Raw genomic sequence first — 20,186 nt, forward strand, 5'->3', positions numbered from 1 at the left:
GGAGAGAGGAACCTGGCGGGCTACAGTCCATGGTATCTCAAAGAGTTGGACATGACTGGACAACTAACATAAACCCCCTTAATCCCATCTATAGTGGTTCTCAGACTCTCACCTGTGTCAGATTCACTTGGAAGTCTTCTTAAAACAGAGAAACCACCAAGTTTCTAATTTAGGAGGTCTGGAGTAGAGCTGGAGAATTTGCATTTCAGTCTAGTTACCAGGAGAAGCTGCTGCTGCTGGTCCAGGAGGCACACTTGGAGAACAGCTGCCTTACACATACCTTATAAGAAAGGTATCATTATCATCACCATCTTTCCCATTTTACAGAGGAAACAGATGGAAAGTTAAGTGGTCTGCCCACAAGGGCATATAACTCTTAGTGGTGGGGCAGGTGGTCAATGCCACGCAGTGTCTGCCGTGTTTCCCGGTTCACAGGTTGCAAAGAAGCAGAATTAAGGGCTGGCATTTTCTGTCCTTCCTTGCAACTGTCAAGAATATATTACACATGCACACACACACACACGCACGCACACATATGCACAGGCCTTAACAAACATCTGAGCTAAAAGAATTAGGGATGCTAACGGATGCCAAGTGGGTAGTGAGGGAAACTCTTTGAGAAACTCTTCAGGCCATTCCAGTGAAGTATTATTTTGGTCCTACTGGAATGAAGCCAGGATTCAGACATGCCCAAGTATCAATGTACAAAATGACTAATTAAATACGCAAAAGGAAATCATAAAATTAAATGTCACAACTCAAAACTGAACCATACGTGAATCCTCAGTCTCTGTTTTCAATATATTTGAAATGCTTTTATATTATGAAAATTAACAATATCTAGAGATGATATAACCTTGTTATACATGCTGCTTTGGGGGGTAGTCCCAAGATGAAAATGGCAGTTCTTTTCATGAATCGGCTTGCTTTTCACATCTTAACCTAATTTGTAGCATCTCCCTGGTTGCCTTCCAATAAACAGCAACTTCCCTAAATCAGTGGCATTATGTTATTTCGGAGATCTGAATCACAGAGAGTGTAATCCAAGCCCGCGTGCTCCATCTTGTCATTTGTGTGGAGTGCTGTATATCTAATTAAAGCTTCTTACAGGTCCATAAAAAGACCTAACATTAAAAAAGCAGTCTGGGTTAGAGAAAGCCCCAGGGCAGACTGAAGAAGGGGGTTCTCATTAACAATGAACACATTTGCTTAAATTCAAAGTTAAGTAATCATATATTAATTTATACTTGAATATTTAAAAATATTGCCTAAGCATAATCAGATCATGTTTCCACATTGATGGTGTGGCACTGAAAATGGGTCATGTTCTTGCCAGCAGCACTCCAGCTTCCCAAGAAACACTGGAGATGAATAAATGATTCACCACGTGGCCAGGACTGCAGCCCTTTCTCTGGAAGAGAATTCAAGCCCACTTTATTTAAACCAAGGTATTATTCTGTTCCTTTTTTATTTATTGTTTTTCTATTCTTGTGTCTCATTTTCTGTATAGAATTTATTCAAAACCTGAGTTACATATTTTCCAAGGGCTTATCTATTAAGACATTGTTTTGTGATGACTGTTCTATTTCAGGGGCTACAGACCTGGTGGTGGAGGTCTTCAACCACTGGAATTCCCTTGGGAGACCATTAGAATGGTATTTTTTTACCCTTTACTTGGCTATGGGGTTCCCTGAATAGTGATACCTCCCTAAGGAGAAAAGTGCAAGGCCTCGCCACTGTTTTCCAGCAACAAAGGAATGAATTCCATAAGCTCCTGCTGAACATACTGCTAGAGTTAGAATGTGTGTCAAAGTGAGATGATTCTTTGAAGGTCTTTGTAAGCCAGTGTTATCCCAGAGTTGGGGCCTCGACTCAGCCCTGAGGGGCAGAGGCCCATAGCCCAAGGCTTTCCCAGCCAGTGACATCACCCCATGCCAGAGTGTTAGGGTAACTTGGAGCCCTCCTTTAACGCCCCCCGCCCTCACTTAAAAAAAAAAAAAAAGCCTTTATTAGATACTTTTTATATAGCAAGACTGTTCTAATTATTTTATTTTTGCTTTTTTTAAAAAAAAATTGGGAGTATAATTGGTTTACAGTGTTTTCTGCTAAAAAGCAAAGTGAATCAGCTATATTTATACATATATTCCCTCTTTTTGGATTTCCTTCACATTTATGTCATCACAGAGCAGAGTCCATTCCCCTCTGTGCAACCCCATGGACTGTAGCCCTCTGTCCATGGGATTCTCCAGGCAAGGGTACTGGAGTGGGTGGCCATTCCCTTCTCCCTTCCTGACCCAGGGATCGAACCTGCGTCTCTTCCTGGACTGCGTCTCCTGCATTGGCAGGCGGGTTCTTTAGCACTAGTGCCGCCTGGGAAGCCCCCTTAACTTCCGTTATTACCCTGAGTGTTTGTACCTCCCAACAATCCACTCTTGCTTTCCAGTCATCTTCAGACATGCAAAGTAGATGCCCAGGAGACAGTCTGAAAAAACAGGCTTCTGACGTTTGCAGGTCAGCAAAGACAATTGCTCAAGCCATCTAGATTTCTTTTTTCCCTCCAGTCGATCTAATCACATTTGGAACATCTAAGCAGCGCACCCCCTCCCCCGCCCTCCACGCCGCAGTTTGTGCCCTTTTTTGCCTGGGGTCCTCTCTTGGGGGAGGGGTGCAGGGCTGGGAGAATCCGAAATGGAAAAGCAGGTTGGAGAATCTGACATCTGGCGTGTCACTTATTTCCAGAAAGCAAGGGAAGCTGATCTCCATGGCGCGCCAGGCTTCCAAGGATGGGAGATGGGAGCGCCTGCCCCTCTCTCTCACCCTCCCAAACTCTCCACTCTGGCCATCGCTAAGCTCCATTTGGGAGCCTCCTGCCTAGTGACCATGGCGCTGAGCCATCCGGGGCATAGTTAATGCCTGGCATGTTCTGAGTCCCTGACTTCACATGTCTTAATACTTCTCACGACCTTTCGCCTTTTCACGCTTTTCCTGTGGAGGCAGCCTGGCCAGGCAAGGGTCTCCTGCTGACCTTTAAAGCCAGCGCTGGGTTCAGATGCTGGGCTTTTCTCTTTTTTAAAAATAGCACAAAATCAACACAATTCCTTCTAATTGGGTTCCCAGAGAGAAGAAACTGTAGAGAAAAAAAAATATGTACTTATATTTGTGAACGTGTATTTTTTTCCCGCTGTTTGTTTAAACCTGGGCCGGGGATGGGGGTGAGCCTTTAGAAGGGTGAAGTGCCTGGTGCCGTCAGACCCCCGCCCCAAGACGCAGAGTCCCGTGAGGACCCGGTCCCTTCCCTCCGATTTCCGCCACGGCTCGGCTACTTTTCTGGGCCATTGTCCCGTGTCCCTAGTGCTTCCTCCTTCATCAGCTTGCTCTTGCTTGGGCGCCTCGCCCGCTTCCTACCGCCAGCCGCAGCCCAGACTCGCTGGGGTCGAGGCGCTGCCAGGTTGCCCTGCAGCAGCTCGCGCGCCGAAGCCCGCAGGTGCGCCCCGCCCCGCCCTCGCCGCGGCCCCGCCCCGGCGCCTGCGTCACAATGACGCGCGTCCCGCGCAGGCGCATCTCGGTCCCCCACCCCCTCCCTGCGGCCGGCTGCCCGCTTGGTATTATGATTAGTGCTGGGTGCGGGGATTCGGCGGCCGGGAGGGAGTTGTCGGCGCCGCGGCCGCTGCGGACGGAAGCCCGCCTGCTTGCTGAGGTAGGGGCGAGCACGCAGTGCACCCGGGAGCGGCGGCCGTGGGCGGGGGACGGGCTGGCCTCCGCCGCCGAGTGGCCTCAGCGGTTGCCGGGCTGGGCGCCGGGGCCGGGGCGCCCGCCGCAGGCGGAAAGTAAGTTGCGCGCTCCGCGCTCCCCGCGTCGCGGGCCGGGGAGGACGCGGGCCCCGGGCTGCGGCGGCCCGGACTCCGCGCGGCGGCGGTGCGGCCTGATGGCCTGGAGGCAGGCAGCGGGCGGCGGCGGGGCCCGCACGGGAGCGGGCATTGCGGCGGCCGGCCACGGGCTCCCCGAGGCCCTGCCCTTGCGGCCGCGGCGGGATTGCGGCACCTCGGGAGGTGCCCGCATCCCCGTGCCCCGCCCCGGAGCTGGCCGAGTGCGGCGCCCGCGGATCCCCGCGCCCAGGTTCTCTCGTACGGTGTTTTCTTCACTAAAGGTGTTTTCCTTTTTCAAAGGAATCTGGAGATCTGGCGCAGCAAGGGGATTTCTTGCTAAAACTGCAGCCGTACAATAGAATGGGGATATTGTTGTCTGTAGAGAAAGGGCATCGGGGTAAGGAAGGAGGAGCAGTGCCGTTCCCGAGGGACAGCTAGAATTTTTCAGATTGGAAAACCTCCGTTCTTTTCCGTAGTCATCGCCTGTTGATTCCTTTCTGGACCGTTTTACAAAACCCTTCCTTCCGTTTGCTTGGACTTGGGATCCAGGAAAGTGACAGCCTTTTATCCTGAGTAGGGTTCCTGGAGCTGTGCTGTTCTTAACACTTGGGTCAGGTAAAATTCGGTAGCTGTATAGTGAGTTCGGTTCAAGTCCAGTATTTGGAGGGGTGAGGGGGGATTTAGCAGTAGGGTTCTTCAGCTTCTGGACGTCTAAGGGTATAGGATTTTTCACACTATCTAGTTACTTTCCCCTGTTCCATTTAATTGAGTACATTTTCACAATCTTAGGAGCAGGTGGTAAAGCTGACTTAATGCGTTTCACGTTTTATGGTGAAAGGTGAAGCGTGGCTAGCAGGTAATGGAACTGCAAATGTTCCGCGTCTTGATCAGATTCCACCTGATTCCTATCAAACGCCAGCTGCCTCAGTTTGGGTTCCTTGTATGGGGTTGAGGCGCTAGTCCCAAATCAGTCTAATTTATCAGAATGTGTATCAGTGTACTTTAAAGCCTGAGGTTGTCAAGGCTTATGTAATCAGTTTGTTAATTTATAATCTTGTTACATTGCTCTCCAGATTTATAAAATCATTCCCTTAAGGAAATCTGTCCTCAACGTCTGCTTAAATATTTTTCTTGGAATTGGATTCCTGAAGAGGAATGTACTGTACTAGTGGTGATTAAAGCAAACTAATTAGACAAGTTTCTTTAAAAAAAAAAAAAAAAAAATCACGTTCTTTTATTCGACCAATTGTCTCTAGTAGGAAAACAGATGACATTCCCATTCTACAGAACTAAAAATGAGAGAAATGACATTCCCAAGGTCACTTATTGAGTCAAGTCACTTATTGAAGCAGTATGGTAATTGAAAGTCAGGTGCATTGAGTTAACTTTTCTTATTTCTCCATCTTTAAGGTTTTCCTGGCAGGGAACTTTGCCACCTTTCTATTTTTTTTTTAATTTGCAGTTTTTTTTTTTTTTTAATCGTTTTCTTTAGTATAGAAAAGTTACTTTCACTGTATTTTTTTTTTCCTCTGCTCTTCTGAGTAAGTTTTTCTGTATTATTGCAGTAAGATCCGTTGTAGAAAATATACAAGGACTGAGAAGTTACATAATTTTTATTTTTCTAGAACAGAAGTATACATTGGGCTGTTAAGGTTCAAATGTAATCCCATAATCCTAAAATGAAGGCTTTTGAATGTCCGTATTAAAATCGAAGGGCTTTCAGATATTTCTACTGGTTGCAGGAAATATTGTGTGTCTAAACTTTACTATGGGTGTTTCATACAGAAAGTGAAACTAAATAGAAGGAAAAAAAACTATTTGGGGAGCTATTGAGCAGCCCAGGTTCTAAGCATTGGTATAAATAAGGCTTGGTTGCTTCTCTGAAGCAGGTTTTCTGAGGTTAAGAATTCATTACACTGCCCAGGAAAAAGGTACACTTTCCACATGGTCAGAATTTTAGGAATTAAAAACATAGATGAGGAACTCTAAAGAATTGATTTTACTGCGTGCCAGCTGTTGGCTTAACCACCGAAATTTAGAGTTTATAGCCAAGATGCTGTTATAAGAAAACTAATTATTCAGAATATAGATACTTCCCTGTGTGTGTGTGTGTGTGTGTGTGTGTATGCAAGACTATTCTTAGAGCAATTTAGGTGGAAGAATCGAGTGGTTTGTAGCAGTTTTGAAGGTAAACTAAACTTCTGATCATTTATTCATGGAGCCTTTGTCTACTTTGGGGGCCCTGGGTTAGAGGGTGGCAACAGAAAAGTGAATAAAAATGAGATCCTGTCTTTCAGGCTCTTGTGAATTACATTTACATGGAGGTAAACAATGACAGTAGGGTCAAATGCTGTGATGAGGCAGAGGCAAAACCCCTGGGCAGGGAGTCACCCCTGGGCAATTGGACTGGGGAATGCCTCACAGAGAAGGCGATGGTTGAACCAGTCTTGGACAGGTAGAGTTCCTAGGCAGAGAAAAGGGGAAAGGGCTCCAAGGGTTTAGGGAGGTTGAAAAGACAAGGTCAGATGGTGGAGGAAGGATTTAGATCCAAGTGGGTGAAAGGAAGCCTAGGAGGTAGAGACAGTGCAGCTGTTTTTGTTTTTTTTAAGGCTGTAGAAAGGAAGGGGGCAAAGAAGGGCAGTAGGTTTGGGTTTGAAGGGGAGGATATGTTTGGGTATTTTGTTTTAGTTTGGGAAGGGCCAGTATAAAACCTCTCATTTAATGACCTCATGAGTGAGCGCTGAAAATGTGTTGTCTGGTCCGGATAATCTGGAGCTGCATTATTCTCACTGCAGACCATTTCCTCATCTTGTTCTCCTGTATATCTGCTTTGGGTTGAGGCCTTCCATCCCGTGGGAAACCATTTCTTGCTGGTGGAAGGGGAGGAACCTGACTAAAGAGGATTCCTGCTCTACCTTCCCTGAATGTTTATTTCTCTGCTGTTACTTCCAGAGCCTTCTGAGATTCTCCTTTGGCACTTCCAGCGTTTGGCCTCCGCTCAGGTAGGCTCTTTCCTGACCACGCAGGCCTTTCTCCCTCTCCTTACTGGTTGTGTCCTCTTACCCACACTGCTGCCCCATGACTACAGCAGTTGCTTCAGAGTTGGAGGGCGCTGGCTGCCCATGTACCATGTTGCTTTCTGTTCTGGAGTGTCTCCAGGCTCAAAGCAAGATTAGTGGGAAGGGTGTCTGTCTGGATGTCCAAACACGCAATCCCTTAACTACACGTGGGCCTGAAATGTGATGGAAGTTACGAAATCACAGAAATGTAGGTTACAGGACATGTAACTGGTCAAACATAGCATAACTGGCCTCAGTTTCTCAGTTGTTGTCACGCAGTTACCTGTCTCAAACCTAGAAGACTGTCAGCTCCTTGGAGGCAGAGATGCCTCTTCTTTGATTGCTGTATCCCCAGACCAGTGTTAGGCCTCATACGTAGTCAGTGTGCCCAAGAAATGTCCTGGTGAAGAAATGTGAAAAACCTGAACTGTAGTTTGCTGCCCATTAATGGATACCATACCCATTGTATCCAAATGGGTGGGATAGAAATTGCTTCCCATTCATAGAATCCCAGAGCTAGAGGCAGATCTTCCACTCTAGAATAGAAAGCGGTAGATGCTCAGGGAATGTTTGTTGCCATCCTGTATTCCCGGTGTGAGTCAATGCCCCACCTGCTAGCACTCTCCACTAGAGTCATTCCAGATTCCCGTCTTTGCTTTGCCCCCTGTGCATTGAGTTTCTGGATTCTGCCTCCTAAGCGCGTCTCCTCCATTCCATCCTCCTCACCACTGCCCAGATTCAGGCTGCCCTGACTTTTAAGTCTTTAATCATTTTTCTGGAGGCATTTTTCACTAGTCTCCTCACCTGTGTTCAGGCTCTAGTCTTGCCCTTCCAATCTGATCTTCACTTTGCTACCAGAGTGGTTTGTTCAGCTGTCATCTCTGATTGCCATTCCCGTGCTCAGGATTCTTCTTTGGCTTCTTAGTGCCAGCTTTCATTTGTTCACTTAATAAAGTGTATCTATATATTTCAGGCAGATGCTATACTCGGCGGGCCCAGGGATGCAGAGCTGAATAAAGCAGACATGTGTCTTACACAGGCTGAATTTATCGTGTAGTCTAGTGGGGGTTACAGATTATTAATCACATAATCACAGAAATAATTCTGTAACCACAACTGTGACACAGGCCATGATGGAAGAGGGCATAGTGCTGTGAGAGGGCACAGGAGCTGGTGTGCAGGAGTATAGCAGGGCAGGGAGAGGCAGTGGCCTGGATGGTGGCCTGTGTGCTGGCCCTGAAGCATGGCTGGCCAGGTGTGAGCAGCATCCGCTCATATGCATGGGACACAAGGACCTTCGGGAGTCCGGTCCTTCCCTGCCTCTCTCTCCCCTTATCTCATACCCTGTGCGTGTTACTGTCCCAGTCACACTAAGGCCACTTTTCCACCTCAGCCAATTTCAGTTCTTAGCTTAAACAAAATAATTTCTCTGAGATGCCTCCTGTGAGCTCCCAAAGGCAGATTTAGGGGAAAGAACCCCTCTTCCAGCCTTCCTGTCCCTGTGAGAGGTGTAAGCAGTGTAGGGCAGTGGCCTTCCTGTTGTGTCCAGTACAGGCCTGGAGGGGTGGTGTTCTGGGCCAGAGAAGGGTGAGGATAAGGATGTCAGAGTAAGATGGGGAACTAAGTATACAACTCCTCTCAGATGTCAAGCTCTCTGAAAGGGAAGCCAGTTGTGAAAAGCTGGGGGGGGGGGGAAATCTGGGGTGATTTTAATCCCACTGACACATTGCTGATGTGTATTATCGCCTTTTGCCTTCATAATTGTCCCAGGTGGTGCTTATCTTTGTGTTATAGACAAAGACATGCCTGTTGACAGAAGCGGAGTATCTCCCTGGGCTCCAGATCCTATGGTACTCGTTTATGCTATGATGCTGCTCCTTATATTTGCTGAGTAAATGAATTTTGATAATTTTTAATGTGCATCTCTGTGGTTTAGACAACGAGAAAATTTGGCTCTGTGTCACTTTGAAATGTGACGCTTAGGTTGCTGTCCCAGCTCTTCTCTGATGTTCCCTCCCCTTCTATGTACAGGCTTATCTCTTAGGTCATTATATTATTTTCATATTGCATAGGTAGGGGAAATGTTTAAATAGTATATCTAAGTGGGTTTAATATTTAGACACGTTGGTTCTTTTGTATTAAGGAGAGTACACTTTAGGTAATGTAGGTTTCACTCAGTATAATGTATGTAGGTAAAGTTCATTTTAGATCTAGGACACTATACTAACAAATATTCATTGGATAGATTATGAAGCTTAGAGTGTGCCATATTTATGGGTCTCTTAAATAGTCCAAATATTGCACAATAATTTTTTTTAATAGTGGACGAAAGTTAAGCAATTGAATTTAAGAGTTCTGCTTTGTGTTCTATCTCATTTTCTGCAGGTTAAACAATTCTCTTTATTGGTATAAAGTATTACGAGTACTACGGAAGACATGTAGAATGACAATACTCAATCTAGTGTTTCAAGGCATGATCTGATCCTTTGTTCTCCTCCTTTATGAGTATTTGCTAATCCTCTTATGAAGGAAAATGCTTTGTTAGAAACAAATGGAGAGAATGTAATTTGCAAAGTACATTAAAATTGCAGTTTGGGTAAGGATAAATTTTTTAAAGCAGAAAATAGAGCCTTCTTAAATTGTACTTAAATGATTTGCTTGGTGTTGACTGTTCTGTGCCATCGGGGAGAAATCTTGCCATAACAAAATAGTATACAAACTGTAAAGATGGAAGTTTTTCCCGAGGTGCCATTGCATTTTTAGATGACCAATAATTCTCAGTCTGTCTTTTGAATGGTTATTTGCCTGTTGTTTCCTTTCTCAAAGTGTAGTTTCTAAACATTTCAAAAAGTTTTTAGCGGAACTGTTTGTTAATAATGTTTATTAGGTGAGTCCTTGGTGTCGCTCTTGTTAGTTGATGGCTGGATCAGGTAACTCGGCATGGTGCGTCAGAATTGGAGGAAAAGCAGAATTGTCAGAATAGATTTATTTTAGTGCTGCTGTTTTCCTGGGAATTAGAAAGGCCCAGATCAAAGTGGGGAGGCATTGTATTATTGCAGGAAAAAATACAGGGCTCAGGAGTCAGCTCAGGCAGCCCTTACCTGGACGTAGGACTGTGGCATAGAAGACTTGATCCTGTTTGGCCTTCCTTTCTGTTCCATAGATTGGGTGTGATACTTCCATCACATTCCTGATGGTAAGGAATAAACTATAGAACAGATGTAAAGAATTCAGTGCATACATAGATTCCCAGTAGTTAAATTGTTTATTCTTTTTTTTTAATTGTTTACTTTTTGAAACCTGCATTAAAACAAAAGTAAACTTCTCAGATGGGCAGTTGTGGCAGTGAAAGATATTGTTAAAACTTGAAATGAGACAATGAAAAGAAATGTCAACTGTGGTTTTGCTATAAGACTCATTTCTATATAAACCTGTAAACCTGTTTAGTTATAAGTTAGTAGGTTTTTAGGAAAGTAGTATGGGTAATGAGAGAATCCAGTAAGTCAAAACAAAAATCGATATTTTATGGAATCTTAAGGTGAACAGTGAACTTTTATAATTGGTCTAAATTTTCTAATGACCTTATTCTTCTGTTGCTTTCATGTTAAAAACCTAGAATTTTCCTTCCTTTTGAGGCCTCACATCAGCTCTGTGATGTGAAGCTCCTTCTGTGCATTTTTAATTCTTTGATGACACTTGAATTAATCTAAAGTACAGTTGGAAGGGACTGTGGTGAATTTAGTCTAGCAAGTTTTCCATTGATGTTGAGAGACTGAGAGTTCATCACAGTTCCCTAAATGGTGAAGCGCTAGGTAGCTTTCAGGATCAGCCTTCCTAACCCTGTTATATTTATAATCTCACTTCTGCCCGCTGGCCTGACTTCACCCACCCCACCACGTGTACTCTGCTGTCCATTTCTCGTGTTTCCAGAAAGGGTGTCCCACTGCTCCTTGTGAGGGCTAAGGCCTGATCTTTGGGCTGCCCCATCCTTGGGTGTCCTGCCTTTAGTATCCTTTGCTCTTCCTTTGACATAACTTGCCCAAGTTTTCTAAGTCACTAAGTCATGTCCAACTCTTTGCAACCCCATGGACTGCAGCACGCCAGGCTTCCCTGGCCATCACTGCCTCCCTCAGTTTGCTCAGACTCATGTCTATTGAGATGGTGATGCCATCCAACCATCTCATATAATTATCTTTTTATGTGTAGATAACTTATTTGTAAGATTCTCAAGGATTAGGGGACTGTATTGTCCCCCGCAATTTATCCCCCACAATTAGGGCTGAAATATTTGCTAATAAAAAATTAGACTCAGTGTTCCTTCCTTAGCCTGAAGGAGTTGCATACTTTGTCCCTCAAAGGAGGCAGAATATTTCATTGAGTATGTCTGTTTATTAAGATTATATAAATATATATATTTCAGGGAAGTTGGTTTATTTCATTGGTGTCAGTTGAAAAGTAAATTGAATGAATAATTATGTACAGAAATTCAAAATTTTAGTAACCTCTGCCTTTCCTAGGTTATAAAGGCAGCACATATTCACTGCTAAAAATTTGAAAAGAACAGAAAAGTATAAAGAGAAAAAAAAGCTGTAATTTTAACATTTTTTTAAAAGTATATATGCAGACAGATTATATGTTTTAAAAAAATCTGGGATCCCGTGCCATGAAATTGAGTGTGTGAATTTTACTTAACATTTTATTGTGACAATTTCCCATGAGATTGAATAGATTCAAAATATACCAGCAGAGTGTTGTGTTAGGTGTACCATTTTCTTACTGTAGACCTTTTGGTTATTTCTGATCTTTTTTTTTTTTTTTTCAAATATGAATGTCCCTGAACGTTGTGACTAGGTATTTGTCTGTTTCTTTAAGACATAAATCTATTAGTAAGATTATTAAATCAAGGATATTAATTATTTTAAGGCTTTTAATACAGATATTGCCAAATTGCTTTTCAGAAAAGTAATCTGTGGTGCCAGCAGTATGAGAAAATTCCCAAATGCTTCTGCCTTTTAAGTCAAAATCAGTGAAATATTAGGTGCCGATATTTTTGTTCATGGATTAGTTTTTTTTTTTTTTTCTGACATTCTTTTTTGAGCACTTTTTCATGACCATCTTTGTCACATCAGCAGCAGGGGGTATAAAAAAGATGATACGGAGTTAAAATGAATTTTGACAGTATTAATAAAAGCTCTGGAAGAGAGATTTAGATTAAATTTTTTAAATGCTCCATAGATTCCACCTTACATTCTGTTTTCCTGGCAAAGGAGCAATTGTGGGTTAGCTTTATTTTGGAATAATTTCTGGATGCTAACTTGTGCTTAAATCATTATTTATTATGTGGGCACTTTATACCAGAGCTGTCACCATACTAATTTTTAAAGACTCATTTACCCTCAGGTAGAAATGGTGACATGCCTAGCATTTTTCATCACTTTAACGAGAGGCAGTTCTGTTGAAGAATTTGAACTTATTAGCTGTGCTGCCGGTCAAGGTTTTGTGGCTTGGATGTTAACCCCTTTCTCTCTACAAACGCTAAGTGCTACTTTCCATCAGTTAATAGATTGTCTGACTCCTCCTTTCATTCAAATCCCTGGAATATAGCTTGCTCTATTTAGGGAAAATAAAGATTTCTTAAACCAGCACTTTAAGGGACAGATCTGCGTTGGCAACCCAGTCGCTGACTTGAGAGACTAGAGCAGACTTTTCAGCCTGGCGTTCCTGGTTACCTCCAGTGGCCCTGAGTCCATTAAAATTGACTGCCAGGAAGAAAACTTTGAGGACATACTTTAGTAAACAGTTACTTTACCTTCCCTTGGCAAATGCTTTATTAGACATTTGGAGGTACGTTTTTGCCAATCGGGCCATTTCTCATAATAAATGATTGAAAGCTTCTAATTTGCAGTTTCTGTCTTGATTCCATCCAGTGGCTACAGGCTAATTGTGATACCCACATAGTAATAGTCACCCAGTCCAGTGAAGAACTCTAGATTCTTCCATAACTTGGGACCTGTTGACTTGTTTGTGATGGTTGCTTCTTCTTTTTTCTTTTTTTGGCCATGCTGTGAGACATGTGGGTTCTTAGTTCCCAGAGCAGAGATTGAACCCAGGCCCCCTGCATCGGAAGTGCCAGATCCTAACCGCTGGATGACCCTGGTTGCTTCATCCTTGCCTTATAGCCTATGTTAATTATGCCCAGGAAGAGTACCAGTCCAAAATTGCGGAGTACTGTCTACTTTGGATGAAAAGAACAGCAACGGTGACTGCCACTGGGATTTCGTTTCTGTTTGACTTGGAGGTGACTGATATTCCTGGAGGACTGAGTCTACTGCCTTCTTTTCGACCTATACTGTTTCTGTTCGAGGTGTCTTTGAAATGTTAGCAGTGAGATCAGGGCAGCAATTTTCGTGAAACGTGCGTTAGTTCCTCTACTTGAGTTGACTTTTCTCTAAACGTAGGTTTAGTCTGACATTTCTCATGAGTAAGAGTTACAGTTTTCATATTTTTGCTGTTTGTGAAAGATACCAGATAATTTCCATGTATAAGAAGCTTAAATACAGTTTTAGCATGGTTGTATAAAAACTCATCTCTTAGATGTCTATATTGGAGGGCAAGCACTGGCACAGATCATTTTTTGAGGCATGTAAATTGTTTGGAAGGTTTTTCTGTGTTTGAATAGTAGTGGTCTGGTTTAACAGGGGAAATTTATAATATCCCAAAGTGTAGAGAGGCTATGGAGTACCCTAATTTTTGCATATGGCCTTTTTTGTGTGACCTGCTTTCTCATGCGATGGCTTGCTTGGTAATGATGACCCACACGGAACCACCTTTGTTGAGCGTGCTGTGTGAGTTGGAGACACACTCCAGTGGTAAAGATGTCAGTGAAAAGCTAGAAGTGAGTTTTGACAAGAATAACAGGGTGCATTCCAAATTGACAGTAGGTTTAACAGAGGCTTGTTTTACAACTGTTTTCAGCAGCTTGCAAAATGTGTGTAGGGCCACCCACACTTCCTTCCTCTTCTCCAGCCACACCCGCACACTTCAGTTGCTTCTGCTCTCTTCAGTAAACTGGGAGAGCATCAGTGTATTCTTGCAACACATACCAGTACTTGTTTCTCAAACATGAATTTCCATGTTATAAACACCCTCGACTGGATGGTCTGTTTCATTTAGGTCCAGCCGCATCATATCCATGTATGAGCAAATGCTATCATAAGTAAGAAGACCACTTTAGAATGGCCTGATTTAGGGCTCTTGCTGTTTTAAAAGATGTCATAATAGTTAATGTAGTGATTAAAAATGGCGATTTAGAAGAACATAGTGCATGGAAAATGTTCATCCTGTAGTAGAGGAAAAAAGTAGTCCTGTGACTTCGTATACAATAAACTTTGTATAGAAGCCCAGGTGTAAAGAACTTAAGCCTGAAGAGAGGCTGTCCTTGATGAGATTATAGATGTTTTTTGTTTGTTTTTCATCTATGGTGCTTTTCTGTATTTTCCAGATTTTCTAAAGTGAACTTGTTTTGTGGAAATACTTAGAAAATGGTTGCCTCTTCCCCTCATCCCCAGTGTGTATATGTGTGTGTGTGTGAGTGTTACCCCATTTTGTGTCTGGCATGTATTATACATAGAAAATAATTGGGAAGGCTGTGTCCAAAATGTTAACAGAGATTATCACAGAGGGTAGAATAATGGATGATTTAAAAAAAAAATTTCCCCCCCTTTTTTTGGCCAGTATATATGTTCTGATTGTATTGTTTCTTACACTGCGTAGATATTTCTTTCATAATTGAAACAAAAATACTGAAAGGAAAGTAATTAGTCAGTTGAAAAAAGTAGAATATAAAGAAGAATATAAAGAAGATATAAAGTTATGTATAGCATGATCACACCTAGGGTTTGGGGAGGACGGATACATGTATGAGTATGGCAGAGTCCCTTCACTGATCACCTGAAACTGTCACAGTGTTGTTAATTGTCTGTATTCCCAATACAGAAGAAGAAGTTTAAAGAAAAAAGCAAATAGTTAGATTTTGTGGGATGCTTTATTGAAAAATCATCAGACTTTGATACCCAACTAGAGATTAATTTCTTTACCAATCTACAGTATCCATTTGCAGTTTAATACACATTAGGAAACCAAGCAGTCCACAACTCTGTGCGACCCCACGGACTGCAGCCTGCCAGGCTCCTCTGTTCATGGGATTCTCCAGGCAAGAATACTGGAGTGAGTGGGTTACCATTTCCTTCTCCAGGGGATCTTCCCAACCCAGGGATAGAACCTGGGTCTCCTGCACTGCAGGCAGATTCTTTACCTTGAGTCATAGGGAATTTTCTGAAAACAGAAGAGAGATGATAGCTCAGTAAATTCAGTCTCTTGAGGTAGAGGGGAAGACTGAAGGAATTTCTACCTGGGTGGAGGAGATTACTATCATCATGACCGTGGTAGTGGTGGTAGCTAGTATTTACTGACTGCTCCCTCTGTGCCAGGCTTTATTTTAAACACTACCTTTATTAACTGATTTAATTCACCACGACCTATGCCATGCTCCTGCTACTGATGTTCTCTAATGAGGAGACTGACCATACAGAGACGTCAGGAGTTTTTCTCAGGTCCAAGTGGCTAGTGGCTGGTAAGCTGGCATTCAGATCCAGTCATTAGCCTTAACAGAACCAGTCCTCAACCAAGCTGGACCATCACACTGCCTTGCCAGACTGTGGATGAAACTGTCTGTTGGAGAGAGAAGCAGGCGTGGGTAATGGGAGGAGCTATTGTATCTCACTTGGAGCTGAAGGAGCAGGTTGGCATCCCAGAGTTCACCTTTCTCTAGATGTGGGCCTGTGCCCTTGACTTTGCTTGGCCCTGTCTTTGTGAGCAACTGTCTCCATTGCTCTTCATCCCCTCATTCCCAGCAGTAAACTTGTTTTCACAGCCATCTTTCCTTCTTCCTCCTTTCATCTTTCCTACTTCCCCCAACCTCTTCACGTGCTCTTTTCCCAGAGCTCATACGAGCTTGAGCTTAATGATTACCTGGACTCATCTGTAGTATGTTGTGTAAAGTGCCTTGGCCTAGTTTGAATGTTCAGAACTTGAAATTGTTAATACGATGTTCCAGTGTTGAGGAAAGGCCTGCAAGGCTGCCTTAGTTCCCTCCCTGTGCCCCGAGCTTAGGTATCAGTGATCCCCTCACATGCTCTTTGTTCCTGGAGTTTCTGTTTTACTGTCAGGTGGAAAGCCTCTAGTGCGGAGCTGTTGTGTGTGTCCCCCAGCGCTACTGTTGACTTTTGCTGGCCTTCTGGAGGATGGAGGGCTGGAGAGGTTGCCGTCCTCGTCTACTGGAGTGGGTATTTCATGAGCCAGAGAGGCTCCTGCAGGCATGTTGGGCTTTGAAGCCTGGCTGAGCAGCTTGGAGCCGCAGGCTGCTGCTTGTGGGGCAGGCGGAGCCTCCTGGTGCCTACCTTGCAGGTTCCTGGTGAGGATTCATCGCGTTGCGGATTTGTGCTCATTTCCCAGGAGGCATTTCAAAAACAGTGACTTTACTCTTCATTATTATAATTCCCTCCTCCTTCAAGTGGAATAATCCTTTTACTCTGTCTGCCTGAACCAATCTCCGTGTATCTGTTCACTGTGAAATCAGTTCAGTTCAGTAGCTCAGTTGTGTCTGATTCTTTGCGATCCCATGGACTGCAGCACGCCAGGTCTCCCTGTCCATCACCAGCTGTCAGAGTTTATTCAGACTCATGTCCATTGAGTCGGTGATGCCATCCAACCACCTCATCCTCTGTTGTCCCCTCTCCTCCCACCTTCAGTCTTTCCCAGCATCTGGGTCTTTTCACTGTGAAATACCTGTTGCCTAAAGATTCCTTGAACGGGCTGTAGTTGACAGAGGGGAGAAAAATAATGGAAGACTGGGTCACTGAAAACAAATTCTCCATTTTTATTTGTCTGTCAAGTTAAAACAAATAGAACTAAACTAATATCTTTGTATTTTCTTTTAGGAAAAAGAAGCGACTAACAAAACACAGTGATAACAAGGATTACTCCACATGCAGTTTGCAGGGTATGTCTTGGAGTTGGTACACAGTCGCCTTTACTTTACATAAGCCACATCTTAACATTCTACATTGGTGTTCAGAATGATTTTCAGGCATTGCAAGATCCTCAGATATCAAAAATGATTTAATTATTTCCTGTGTGAAGTTGCTCAGTTGTGTCTGACTCTTTGGGACCACATGGACTGTAGCCCACCAGGCTCCACTGTCCATGGGGATTCTCCAGGCAAGAATACTGGAGTTGGTTGCCATTTGCTCCTCCAGGGGATCTTCCCGACCCAGGGATTGAACCTGGGTCTCCTGTGTTGCAGATAGTTTCTTTACCGTCTGAGCCACCGGGGAAGCCTAATGGTTTCCTATACTAACTCAAAATACACTTGATAATATGATTAAACTATTTTAAAAAGTGTTGAATAACAAGGATATTTTTCCTTTCACATTTCAGTTATTTGTAACTTCCTGTTTTTTTGGTTTATAATTGTAGTTTGATAGACACTGAAAGTTACTCAGTCGTGTCCGACTCTGTGTGACCCCATGGATAGTCCATGGAATTCTCCAGGCCAGGATACTAGAGTGGGTAGCCTTTCCCTTCTCCAGGGGATCTTCCTAACCCTGCAGGAGACCTGGGTTCGATCCCTGGGTTGGGAAGATCCCTTGGAGAAGGGATAGGCTACGCACTCCAGTATTCTGGCCTAGAGAATTCCACGGACTGTATAGTTCTTGGGGTCGCAAAGAGTCTGACATGACTGAGCCACTTTCATTTCACTTCACTTTCAGACAATGAAAAAGGGATATGTGTATCCAGAAAAGTACCCAAAAAGTGAATTCTTTGATAGTGAAAGCAATTAGTCATTTTACTATAGGTAGCTTGTCATTAAGAAGATACCCTATGAGATTTTTCCCCATGAACTTACTAGTAGATTAAAAATTATTTCACTGTGCCCTTTTGCTAACCCAGTTTTGGAAAGAGAAATGACAATGTGAATAGTGATTATCTGTGGGTGTCTGAGACCCTAAAAAAAGATCCTGCCCATATCTGTATATTCCTTTGTAATACATAAATCTTTAAAAAATAATTAAAATGTAAACCAACTGAAATGTGTTTATAAAGCCTTGATTTCTGTGCCACTTTCCAGGAATATATCTAAAGTGATAGATGAAAAAGTAAATATTATATAACTTGGCGGCAGCCTGAAGTTTTTTTTGAAAGCTAAAGTTGCATATGTAAGCTTGTGCAATGGAAACATAAACTCAGGTAGAATTTTAAGAGTTATTACTGCCCTTATATTTAATCAAAGCTAAAGATTTAAAGATAGTTTTCTGCCCCCTGGAGTTAGCTTAGAATTTTTGTTTTTGAAAATTAAATATGCTTAAATTAACTTTATTTTGGGGAACTACTGTCCAAATAAAGAAAGATCTTTCCTCTTGGATTTTCCTGTTATCAATAAAATGAGCAGCTCAGATGACAAGGATAATACACAGTACAGAAGAAATTTGCTTTTTCTTCAAAGAGAAAGCCACATAAGCCATATCTTAACAGTGCAGGTTTCTCATTTTTAAAAGTCTCAATAGAAATAGGATTTTGTTTCTGAAATTAATTTGCAGAAACAGTGTAGAACAGTGGTTAAAAGCACAGACTTTGGTGACTCTCAGCTCTTTAACACACTGGCCTTAGAGCCTAGGCCAAGTTACTCACTGGTTTTCTGCCTCAAAATGAGACTAATAATCCTATCTCTGGGGGCAGTTTTCAATTAAACAAAGCACTCAGAATTACTCTGAGGGTAATTTACAATTACAGAGAAGTTTGAGGTGGCCCCAGATATGTGATTCAGATCATTTTAGCCTGCATGGGAGAATGACTGTGAGAATATTTTTTTAACTTTCACGATATTATTACCCTAAATATAATATTGTTTAGAATGGTCATATGTTTATAAGAGGTCTGTGCTTTGAAATAAGAATTCAATTTGAACCTTCAGCACTTAACTGAAACACAATGCTTTCTTGGCTATAAAATGGGAATAATACTGACCTCTTAGGGTTGTTCAGATCCAATGACACAATCTAATCTGATTCAGTTTTTGCAGACATATATAGTGGGTTTTCAGTAAATGTTAACTGTTAGCTTTTCTTCTGTTCTTTTAAGCAAAAATGAGATTTAAAGGTATTTAATGCTAGTGCTTAAAAAAAAAACAACTTTTATGTACATACAGTTTAGATTTTTGGGGTATTATCACCTAAGTAGGGTAACTGCTCTAAGTACTATTAATAAAAAGTTACTGAAAATGTGAAACTGCATATGGGAGCATCAGAAAAGACTTCACTGCATGGATTAATGTGCACTAATAGGAAAGATCTAGTCTTAGGAGACGGCTGTATTTTTCATGGGATTTGGTTATTCTATTTAATTTTGGTAAAAAAAAAATAATAGTGTGAGTTTAGTCTCTGAGATTTAAAATGATGTCTTAATTTGTATAATAAACATTTAAAAATTTTTCTATGTCAGGGTCATTTATAAGAACCTATTTCTGTATTTTAAGGTTTATACTATAAAGGTTAAGAATTTTAAACTCACATATAAAATGAGGTTTTTAAAGCCAAATAATCTTTAACATGCAAATAGTTTAAATGCATGCTTGTGTGTTCTTGAAATGTATGCACATCGTGGTAGGTTTTGTTTGGGAGTTGGAAAACCATAATAGAAACAAGCATAACAGATAAGCACAAAGAATAAGTACCTATCAGTTAGCAAATATTAAAACACCTAATGTGTACCAGATACTGTTCTAGGTACTAGTGATGCAAGAGCAAACAATTTACTTGTAAATATTTTGAAAAAAGTTGCATTTCAAAATTTGAAACAAGTTGATTACTTGTTCTATATAAAACACTGTTCTTGGTATTAGCAGAGGGTAGAAATAAAACATGGAACCATGGAGTCCTCAAGAACCTTGAGGTCTCAAGATGAAGATCGTGTGTACTGAAGCCTATAAGATTAAGACTACCTGGGGTGGAGGTATCTCAGGTGCTTTGGAGATACAGGGGAGGGAGGTAGATGAAAATAGCCCAGAAAACCAAACTATACTCTTCTGGGAGAGTCAGAAGTCTTTATTGAAGGGATTTTATATTAAATAGTGCTAATTTTGGAATAGCAGGAAGAAGTTGTTGGTTTCTGTCCAAGTGTATATTTGTTGTGTTTTCCCTTTCTA

The 20,186-nt window shown here is 42.3% G+C and overlaps 1 protein-coding gene across 20 annotated transcripts in view; it reads left to right on the forward strand.

Annotated features, from left to right (window-relative positions):
• Nucleotides 1-3,557: 3,557 nt before the first annotated feature.
• Nucleotides 3,558-20,186, forward strand: part of SNRK (SNF related kinase) — an 83,328-nt gene continuing 66,699 nt past the window's right edge. For 17 of the 20 annotated variants that reach the window (XM_061396129.1, XM_061396136.1, XM_061396130.1 and 14 more), the window contains exons 1-3: nucleotides 3,558-3,697; nucleotides 6,819-6,868; nucleotides 16,924-16,985. In XM_061396129.1, the coding sequence (XP_061252113.1) occupies nucleotides 3,608-3,697; nucleotides 6,819-6,868; nucleotides 16,924-16,985 (202 nt within the window). In that variant the 5' untranslated portion in view covers nucleotides 3,558-3,607. Of the gene's footprint in view, nucleotides 3,698-3,746; nucleotides 3,828-6,818; nucleotides 6,869-16,923; nucleotides 16,986-20,186 lie in introns of those variants that run through there. The other 3 variants (XM_061396149.1, XM_061396151.1, XM_061396150.1) reach the window with 3 other exon arrangements.

Source organism: Bos javanicus, chromosome 22 (genome assembly GCF_032452875.1).
Source record: "Bos javanicus breed banteng chromosome 22, ARS-OSU_banteng_1.0, whole genome shotgun sequence".
In the NCBI taxonomy this organism is placed as follows: domain Eukaryota; kingdom Metazoa; phylum Chordata; class Mammalia; order Artiodactyla; family Bovidae; genus Bos; species Bos javanicus.